The following is a 10,400-nucleotide window of genomic DNA, read 5'->3' as shown; positions in this document are numbered from 1 at the left end:
CTTGGGCGTACCGCCGGCCTGGCCACGGCCGGAGGCTCCGGCCTTGGTACCGCCCAAGGTACCGGATGGCGCGGGGCGCCTCAGTATACCAGCCAGGGAGGTTGGAGCCCCGGCGGTACCTTGGCCGGTACCCCGGCCGGAGGCTCCGGCCTCCCCTCTCGGCCCGAGCTCCCTCGGCCACGTGGCCTCCTCCTGTTGGCCGCGCCTCTCACCTGGGGGCGGTAGTACCGGCCCAACCTGGCCGGTACTACCGGCCGGCACCCTCCAACGGCAGGATCTCCCCTTGCTATATATATCTTTCTTCTCCAAGTGTTAGGGCTGCTCACTTCTTCCTCAAAAAGTCATACACCATTGTTGAGCCACCAAGAACACCAAATCCATCGGATCTCCTCCCTCAACCACCCAAATCCCTTGTGTCTTGGAGAATCGAAGGAGAAGACCCCGATCTACATCTTCACCGAAGCAATTTGCATTTCCTCCTCATTTTGTTGAGGGCCCCCTTGCTAGTGTTCCTATTTGGTTCCCTAGTTGATTTGTGTTGATGTATTGTTGTTGATTGTTGTGTTGTAACAGATTTGGGAGCCTCCAATTCGGTTGTGGATGTGTGCCCCAAGAACCTTGTAAAGGCCCGATTTCCGCCTCGAGGAAATCCCTTAGTGGAAGTGGGCTAGTCCTTCGTGGCGTTGCTCACCGGAGATCTGAGTGAAGCCTTCATGGCTGTTGGTTTGGCTTTCGTAGCAACCACACTCCTCCAAATGTAGACGTACCTTCTTGCAAAGGAAGGGAACTACGGGAATCATCTCCGTGTCATCACGTGCTCCACTCTCGGTTACCTCTATCCTATTCTATCTCTTATATTGCTTAGCTATATCTTGCTTAGTTGTTAGCCTTGTCATATAGGTAAATTCACTTAGTTGCATATCTAGAGAATTTACCTTTTGTGTCAAGCCTAAATTGAAAAAGAACTAAAAATTGGTTAGCACCTATTCACCCCCCCTCTAGGTGCGGCATACGATCCTTTCAAAAAGGCTGAAGAAGTTAATTTCATTCATCACAAACGTCTACCTCTTTTAAATATTGCGACAAGCTCTAAATGATGATTTTGATATTATGCAGCTAGATCAACCTCTCTCTCTCTCTCTAGATGTTTGCTATTTGATTCATGCTCAACCTTCTGGATTTAGTGCATTGCAGATCCTTGGAAAAGAGGACCCTTAATGCAGGTGTGCATTTTTTCCTATGTATCTGTCTCTTCCACTACTCCATTATGGTTTAATCCCCTAATATTTGATCTTTGTTTGTCCAAATTCCTTTTTATTTATGCCTACATAATCTTTGATGAGAAGACAAGTGGGCAAGATAGAAATATTTAGGTCTGTAATATCCATTCTATTCAATAGATTTAGTTTCTGAAATTTAGTTAAAACATGTGACTTTTTTGCTTTTATATCTTCCTATCACTTGAGCTCATCTATCCAGATTTAGGACCCGCCCATTATTCATGTATTATGTCTCTTTTCACACAGGTTGTTTCCCAGGCTGTTCAGTATCCAATAGTTTATTTAGGACTTACCAATGTGCTTCCAAATATGCCAATTGGAAAAAGTTATATAATACCTAATTATTTATACTTTTATGTAGGGGAAATTCAATTCGGCTCCCGGGTGCGTATGCTCCCTCTACCAAAAAAACATTTTTCGAAATGTCAAAAAATTTGGATAAAAAATTCTACATGTACATCTCCATAATGTATGTGCATTCGCTAAGTTTCACGAAAAATCAATATTTTTTGTGGTCTATGTAAAAAGGAGAAACTTTATCTTGTGAAAAGCATTATTTTTAGCACTGAATTTTATCTTTTTTACACACGTCACATGATAAGTCGATTTTTTATGAAACGACTTTGTGAGCGCGTAGCACGTGAAGATGTACGTACAAATTTTTTGTTTCAATTTTTTTGAAATTTAAAATGTTCATAACATGCATTCAATACATAGCTAATAATATATTTGATGCTTTCTCAGGCATGATTGCTGATACGAGTACTGTGTATAGATACATAAATGACTGAAGTACCATGCCATCTATTTTTAGGAGCTCATTTGTGTATCTCAATGATGCAAAAGGATGGAGTTCATGACTCATGTACATCTCGATCTCTCGATCAGTAGACAAAATTGATAAATGCAAATTTTGAAGGCTTATATATTGGTTGTTCATGTGTACTGCCACCTCTCATATGCTGTAAGTGGGGTTTTAGCAGATTTGTAAAGTACCACTCGAGCACGTTAACTCGCATATTGCTAGAGTTTCAGTAGAAATGCAATACAAGTGAGATATCTAACCACACCAATCAGTTGTGTGAATTACTTGCAAGTGTCCAGTAAAGTGGGTGGTTTTCACTTCAAATTGAAAAATGAAATATTAGTCTTACTCAGCCACTTAGGTGACTCAGCAACCTGATAGGTACTCTACTCTTAGATCTCCGGAGATTTTTTAGCTCTATAGGCATTATTATTAATAGTTATTAGAAATATTGATTATACCAATGTTATTTTCTCCCTTAGTAGCTACATGATTACTGATACTGTTTGGACTGAATAATGGTCCATGGGAGAAAAATAGCATGCTATATCATCCTATACTAAAAGTAGCGGGAGAGGATGATGTTGGTAGCTGAGGGTGCCATAAACATTGGGCGGAATGAGTCGTTCTGCTCGTTTTCTTTGTAAACATTGGGAGTAATGAGGTGTTCTGCTCATTTTCTTTGTAAAGTGGTATCAAAGTCCTTCCTTCAGCGAAGCAGTCAAGCACGATGTAGGTATGTCTTGGCAGTTGGCTCCTTATTGCTATGTATCATCCCAATTTCTTGATGCCGTGCGTTCTGCTCTTGGTTGTGCAGGCCAAGTGATAATGAAAAAAATATATCTAACTTTAGCTCTACAAGAAATAGTGAATTTTTTAGAGTAGCTGTCATTTCTTTGCTAAAGTTGTTGTCGAATGTAAAGATATGTGTAACTGAATCAAAATTCCTTACGATTGTTTTTCATTGTAAACGTAACATACATTTTGACGTGAAATACCCTATACATTTCTGTAAATTTGAATTTCAGGGATGCAGTTCATGTATCGCCTCCAGTAGTCCAGTTCCACAATGATAAGTACTTTGGCACATTTTCCTTCCATCCTACGGCTAGGTGCTCATGTTGAATCACTTTTGGCTTGGTATCATTAGAAAAAAACATGCTTCTTCCATCTTGCGATTGAGAGTTTTCCTTTTGTTAATGTGTTGATTTTTATGTGGCAACTAAGAGGACCAGATGCATTACATAATTATACAGATTTTGCAACGTCTATTTTACTTTTCATGTTGTTAATTAAATTGCTCACTCTTCCATTATTGCACAATTCATCTGATTAGATTTTCAATCGCTCAATTGAGTTGGTCAAAGTTCTAGATTTTATATTAGATTACCACTCATGTACATAAGCTACTCATGGACATTGTCGCAACATGGGCTTCGGTGGCACAAAGGAAACATGGCCATAACATGTACTTGCACCAAGAAAAGGAAATACCGTTGTAAACATGGTTTTAAAGGCGAGGCCTAAGGGTCTAAGCGCACCCCCCCCCCCGGCGCCTTAGAAAAACGTCTGCCTTAGGCGTCTAAAGGTTGGCGCCTTTAAAACCATGGTTGTAAATGAGATGATTTAACGAGCTGTTAGAATCCGAATACAAGAAATCGTAAGAGTTGAAGATTAATACATGTTTGATACAAGAAAAATGTGACAGGTGTACCTTGGTTGTAGATCTAAAAGAACTAATTCTTTCTAATTCTCCAAATGCTTTTCCAGACTTATCCACCTAACACCAAAATAGTTAAGATAAATAATATTAAGCACTTGTCTAGAGAATGAAGACATAGGCCTCACCGATAAACAATTTAAACCCGCTATACATAGATAGTCCCCTTATTTAATCAGGGATGTGAAAATGAACTTCAATATACCTTTCTTGCATCCACTGCAACCCTGAAAGTTCCCCATATCCAGAACCTGACAATGCAAAGTCAGTGATTATACATCAAATAAATTCGATATCAAGTTGTGCAGAATCTAAGGCACTGCCAAGCAGGACAACCATTGAACACCTAGCTAAACTACATACTCCAATTTTCGTGGACACATCTGAGGATGTGAATGGACACGTGATTAAAGACCTTCTAATAATAGTGAATGCAGATGTAGATGAATATTATAATCCAAGTAATAGCCACTTGGCATATAATTTAATAAGACACAATGAAATTATTTTCAGTTCCATAAACTGGTGAATAAAAATGATACATATTACTGATGGAGAAAACCTATTAAACCTAAAATTTTGGTTGTCTCTGTGGAGAACATTTTTTTCCTTACATTATTTAGAATTGATCCTGCAAGAAGAGTAAAATAAGTTACAATAAGTAATATGTAGATGTTTCTTTTGCTGTTCGTAAGAAATGTATTATCATATTAGCAATTATTTTTATCTTTTTTATATAAAATAAACATTGGCATGAGCTTCACGGGATCGTGCGCCAAGGCGCACATCTAAATCTAGTACTCCCTCCGGTCCGAAAAAAGTGTCGGGAGACTGTATAAATTACGTTTTACAATAAAGCCCTCCATAATTCACAAAAAGAAGCACGACCCCATTCCTCTTCTAGCCATTGACTGGCGGTCATCGTGGGATCTGGGGACGGGTGGTGGGACGCCTGGCGAGGTTCGATCTGGTCGATTCGATCGAGAGGCGCTCGATCCGGTCGCTGGGGCGCTCGATTTGGTGGCGGTGGAGCTCGATCCGGTCGCTGGGGCGCTCGATTTGGTGGCGGTGGAGCTCGATCCGGTCGCTGGGGCGCTCGATCTTGGAGGTCGTACCGGTCGTCGGACGCCGGACACGGCCTGGTGTGATGGGCATGAGCTGGGTGGTGGCGAATGGCGAGCAAGGGGACTTGGTTCGTGAACTCGCCTGCGGCCACACACCAAGGATGAGACGACTGGGTGAGGACGGACGGGAGTTTTGAGGGCAACGACCGAGGTTTTTTTTGCATAATTGCTGCCTCCGACGCTTTTTCCGGATCGGAGGGAGTAGTATTTATTTTGGTACGCGGCCCAACAGCTCTCAGCCTCATCCTTTCTCCATTAAATCCTGTGACTCACACGCGATTGATTTTCTAAGCGAGATGTCTTTTCTTAATCGATGCTGGTACTGATCTGTGTCTATCCACCAGCTATTTGACGCGTTCGTCCAAATTGTCCATGTGGGCTTGTCGCTAGTGGGATGCCGCAGGGGCAAAAGCGCGCAACCACTTCAGCGCGCCGATCACGAACAGAAAAAAGAATATCCTAAAAAAATCAAGACCCAAGTATATTTGTTGAAAAAGAAGCATGTGCAGCACAGTGCTAAAATTGTAGCTGCACATGTCCACATGATGTTTGACTTCAGATACATGCTGTTTAATATGGTTGCGTTGCACGAGCTTGAGGCTGCTGTTGAGATTAATATACCTGATAAAAGTCTTCTCCGAAGCGCAGAGAAGCACCAGCAGAGATGGGCGCTGCTGCCTTCTTCTGCCTCCTAATCCCCCTCTGGGTTCAGGATGCAACTGCGACTGATCTTGGCTTCACAAGAAGTGATTTCCCCCATGACTTTGTCTTCGGAGCTGGAACCTCAGCATATCAAGTAAGTAGTCTATCTTGTTTGTGCTGAAAGTTCTGCCGTGCTTAGTTCATCGGCTGACGTCCTTGATACAGTGGTTTCTTTGTACATATTGAATTCGACGTTTCTTTTGCTTGCAGTATGAGGGTGCTGTTGCTGAGGATGGCAGGAGCCCAAGCTGCTGGGACAATTTCACTCACGCAGGTTGGTTCCTACATGTTCCTGAAATTTGTGTCTGGTTTTCCGGTGCTGCAATGTCTGGCTACATTTTGTTTTAGCATGGGGCCATATGATTGTAGATAATTTTCATGTTTTGACCCTTGAGCAGCCTGTGATCTGTTCTCCTGAGTCCTGATGCATTGCGTGGGTTTTGAACACTAGTTCCCTCTTGTTAGAACAATTTTGCACAGCATATATATCTGATGCTGAAGCATAACTGAATGTTGAGTAATTGAAATGACAAACTGGGAATTAGGAATACCCATGATCAGAACTTGATGTGGTTAACCAAGACTTTGTTTGTTGCGGTTAGGTCAATTTTGACTGTTTGATTTGTTCTTGCAGGCAAAATGGTAGACAAAAGCACAGGGGATGTTGCGGCAGATGGGTACCACAAATACATGGTAAATAATATGGGTCATTTGTAAAATATTGAGCATTTCTTTCTAAAAGAAATTTGGCTTATTTGATTTTGCAGGAGGATGTTAAGCTCATGTCTGAGACTGGCCTAGAGGCTTATAGGTTCTCCATCTCCTGGTCAAGGCTTATTCCAAGTACAGAACTCATCAGCGCCTTTATCAAAACCATCCGCTTTAGTTTTCTAATTAATCATATCGTTTCTGAAATTTTGGGTTTGCAGATGGAAGCGGGGCTGTCAATCCAAAAGGTCTGGAGTACTACAATAACCTAATTGATGAGCTGGTAAATCATGGTAAGATATTTGTAAGATCTTTGAGTATTTAAATATTCAATTGCAATCACTTCTTGGGTCATACTTCACATGTTCGGCGTATGCATTGTTTTGTTTCAATAAATCCACACAAAATAAAAGTAGAAGGCATTGATCATTTGAACCATCCGGTGTCTGTGTTATTTATATTAGGAATACAAGTCCATATCACACTTCACCATCTAGATCTCCCTCAGATTCTTGAAGACAAGTATGGTGGATGGTTAAGCCCCAGAATTGTGTAAGTTCATATATGTTTTCACTAATAAATAAATAAATCTATTGTAGTGACAATTTTATATATCATTTTCATACTTACGACATAATAATTTTCATGTTCATATTTTCACATCTACAAAACGCAGGGAAGATTTCACAGCATATGCAGATATTTGCTTCAGGGAGTTTGGAGATAGGGTTACATCCTGGACGACTGTGAATGAGCCAAACATTGGTCTAATGGCCTCTTATGATGTTGCTATATTCCCTCCTGCACGTTGTTCCGATCCATTTGGAGCAGCAAAGTGCACTCTCGGGGACTCTAGTACTGAACCTTACGTAGCAGCTCATAATACCCTTTTGGCGCATGCATCAGTTTTCAGTCTGTACAAAGAAAAGTATCAAGTGAGTGAATGCTCTTGTGCTCAAATTAGTTTTGGTGCTGCTTTCTTCATAAACTGTGTCACTCTAAGCCATCTAAGCTTTTCTCAGTAATGGAGGCACCGTTTTCAGTCATATATTACATATAACCACATTTTAATATATCTTTTTAATACATGGTTCAGCATTGGGCAACGGGTTGACTAATATTTCTTGGTGGAATAGTTGGTTTACTTTGTTCAGGTTCCTGGCCTTGTTTCCTTCAAAAGAGGGATGTACATAGAATCTTTTGACCGAAATGTACATAGACTCTTATTCTGTTAATTGAGTGGACTGTGATCACTGTTCTTTTTTCCTACAAACATTATTACTTTCTCCATTATTTCCCTGTTGCAGTGCAAAATTTTCAGAGGTATATGCTAATAAAAACAAAAAGGAACCATTTGTATGCAGCCCATGCAAAAAGGAGTTGTTGGCATAAGTTTCTACTCCTACTGGAGTTATCCGTTGACAAATTCCACTGCGGATTTAGAAGCAGCTCAGAGATGTAAAGATTTCTTGTTTGGCTGGTATGATATTTTGCCTCCATTTTGTCACAGAAAGCATTTCACCTGTATAATATGTGCATTGATGAGATCGTAAGTGCCTGTACTTGCAGGATATTAGATCCATTGGTGTTTGGGGACTACCCAGAAGTTATGAAGAAGAATGTTGGCTCTCGCCTTCCATCCTTCACAAAAAATCAGTCTGAACTCATCAAGGGTTCTTTAGATTTTATAGGAATAAATCACTATTATTCTCTCTACGTGAATGATCGCCCTCTGGAAACAGGTGTTCGAGACTACAACACAGACATGTCAATTTATATCAGAGGTAAGTATCTTTTCCTGGATAGTCATACTAGGATTGTTGCCCTTGGCAAGTAGCCTTTCCAGATTCATGAGTCACATATAAGCTGGGCATTTCTCCGAGGGTAGTGTTCAGTCATCCCTAGACATGTTTAGTGTCTAGTATTCTTTATCTTCAGAGCATGGTTTGAGTTACATTTCTGCCAATGTACTGCATGACACAACTGTTTTTTGACCATTTTAATCACAAATTATACTATCTGTTCACCACTTTACTGGACAAATGTAACAGAAAAGAGTGGCAGTAGTGTTCTAACAAGTGATTTCTTTGTATGATGCAGGTTCTAGGACTGACCCGCCAGCTGGTCAGGTAAAAAATTATGTCTAATGTGTTCTGTGCCAACTTCAGTTTTATTGGCCTTGGAGTTTATATGCATTGGCTTATTTTTTCTAAACAGAATCAAGAGAATAGAAAAGAAAGATGGCTTAAAACTGTTATTACAATGTTGACAATAACTGTCCAGATCATCTTTTTTATTGGTCTGCAGGGTGCCCCTTCAAATATTCCAAGTGATCCCAAAGGGTTGCAACTTGTACTGGAGTACCTGAAAGGAACCTATGGGAACCTTCCCATTTATATCCAAGAGAATGGCAAGCACAATTTCCCACCAGAAGCAAGTATGTTTAAACGAATAAATTTGTTCATTTTATCATGTGTCCTGTTTCACATCTGGTCAGGTATGGGATCTGCCGACGGAAGTCTAGATGACACTGACAGAATTGCCTACTTGAGCAGCTACATGGAAAACACACTACACGCACTGAGGTGCGTCAAGATCAAACACATAAAAAAAAAATCAGCAATTCTTTTGAAGACAATATTGCAGTAGGTCAGCCCATTCATTCGTTTCAAAACAGTGGAATTTTGTTTAAAAGAAACATTGGAATTCAAAAGTTAACATTTTCGCCACACGGCTAATATTTGTTACAGAGATACTACTTGAGACCCGAACAGGTATACGGAAGAAGTGGGTTCCATCCTGATGCCCTTTCTTGTTGTGCAGGAACGGAGTCAACGTGAGAGGCTACTTCGCCTGGGCGTTCATGGACCTGTTCGAGCTCCTGTCAGGATACCAGTCTAGGTACGGCCTGTACAGCGTCGATTTCGCTGACGAGAGACGGCCACGGCGAGCCAGGCTCTCCGCTCGCTGGTACTCTGCCTTCCTGAAGGAGAAGGCCGGAACCTCTGCGCTTTTGTGGAATGCCCAATAAGGCGATAACCAGTGCTGAACGCCATGTCTTCACTACCGTCCTGGCTCCCGACTCCCGAGTATGGTGCGTGCGTTCCCGGTGGCTGGGTCGTGGGGGCCTACGGATAAAGTAAAATGAAATCCACTTGGAACTTGTATAGCCACCCCGTATATATACAAATCTCAGATGTTGATATTAGATATGTACACCGAAGATGAATAACTCATATTTTGTTCAGTTAGGCCATCTCCAACCGATGACGCAAACAAATCAAAAGCGTCTGTTTGCGTTTGCGTGGAAAAAAAAAACGCGCTCCAGCGGCTAGATGTAAAATGTCCGCAGCGCTGTTCCTGACGCAAATCTGATGCAAATATGCAGCAAGAATACGTCTACGCGCGTCCGTTTTAGCTTGATTGGCCCTCTCTTTTCTCCTTTAAAGATAGATCTATGTGGTCAATATGACCACACAAAAGGGTATCTTTTTTCTCTCTCCTTCTTTGCGGTTTAGAAATACGTTTTTGCCGCTAGGAAAGAGACAGATATATGCGGACATGTGACCATTTTTTGTGGAAATACTACATTAAAAAAAGAAGCTTTTGCTGATAGCTATCGCAAACGGATATAAATTATGCTTAAAATGCGTCGAACGGCTAGAGATGCCCTTAGTATTTAACGTCCACAAGGTAAGTGTATCTATAATAATTTTGCATTCTAATGTGAAAGAACTTGGCAGAAATGAATACGACAATATAAGTCATCCACTTGAATAGCTGAACCCGTTTAACAGTTTTTTCTTAATCTTGTCCATGTTTATGATAATAGATTTCAAGAGGGCAAAGACCTGATATATACATGCATATGTGGTAGCCCAAAGGCAAAATATGCAGGATGCCAAAAGCCATTATTAATATAACTCTAACTCTCTTCCCTCATTCTCTCAAACTTATGGTAGATCTACAACACTCGTCAATTTGGGGAGGTAAAATGCATGTTGTGCTCTAGTTTGTGCTTTCGTGCATAAATCCGTGTCGGGGGATGGCTCCCGGTAGGC

General features: G+C 41.1%; 1 protein-coding gene across 3 annotated transcripts; it reads left to right on the top strand.

Annotated features, from left to right (window-relative positions):
• The first annotated feature begins 5,022 nt into the window (after positions 1 to 5,022).
• Positions 5,023 to 9,575, top strand: LOC124666400 (beta-glucosidase 2-like). 3 transcript variants are annotated; one of them, XM_047203733.1, is made up of 14 exons: positions 5,026 to 5,145; positions 5,274 to 5,725; positions 5,842 to 5,905; positions 6,266 to 6,324; positions 6,399 to 6,474; positions 6,561 to 6,632; positions 6,804 to 6,891; positions 7,016 to 7,274; positions 7,704 to 7,819; positions 7,909 to 8,123; positions 8,440 to 8,468; positions 8,647 to 8,749; positions 8,837 to 8,988; positions 9,163 to 9,277. In XM_047203733.1, exons 2-13 carry the CDS (start codon positions 5,594 to 5,596, stop codon positions 8,986 to 8,988), a joined length of 1,365 nt encoding a protein of 454 aa, XP_047059689.1. In that variant the 5' UTR covers positions 5,026 to 5,145; positions 5,274 to 5,593; the 3' UTR covers positions 9,163 to 9,277. The 3 variants fall into 3 exon arrangements, with proteins under 3 accessions (XP_047059687.1, XP_047059689.1, XP_047059688.1); XM_047203732.1 differs by having other exon boundaries at positions 5,028 to 5,145; positions 8,837 to 8,924; positions 9,163 to 9,575; XM_047203731.1 differs by having other exon boundaries at positions 5,023 to 5,145; positions 8,647 to 8,924; positions 9,163 to 9,575.
• Positions 9,576 to 10,400: the final 825 nt, after the last annotated feature.

The sequence above is a fragment of the Lolium rigidum genome, chromosome 6, assembly GCF_022539505.1.
Source record: "Lolium rigidum isolate FL_2022 chromosome 6, APGP_CSIRO_Lrig_0.1, whole genome shotgun sequence".
Classification (NCBI taxonomy): domain Eukaryota; kingdom Viridiplantae; phylum Streptophyta; class Magnoliopsida; order Poales; family Poaceae; genus Lolium; species Lolium rigidum.
This window is presented reverse-complemented; position numbering and strand designations above follow the sequence as displayed.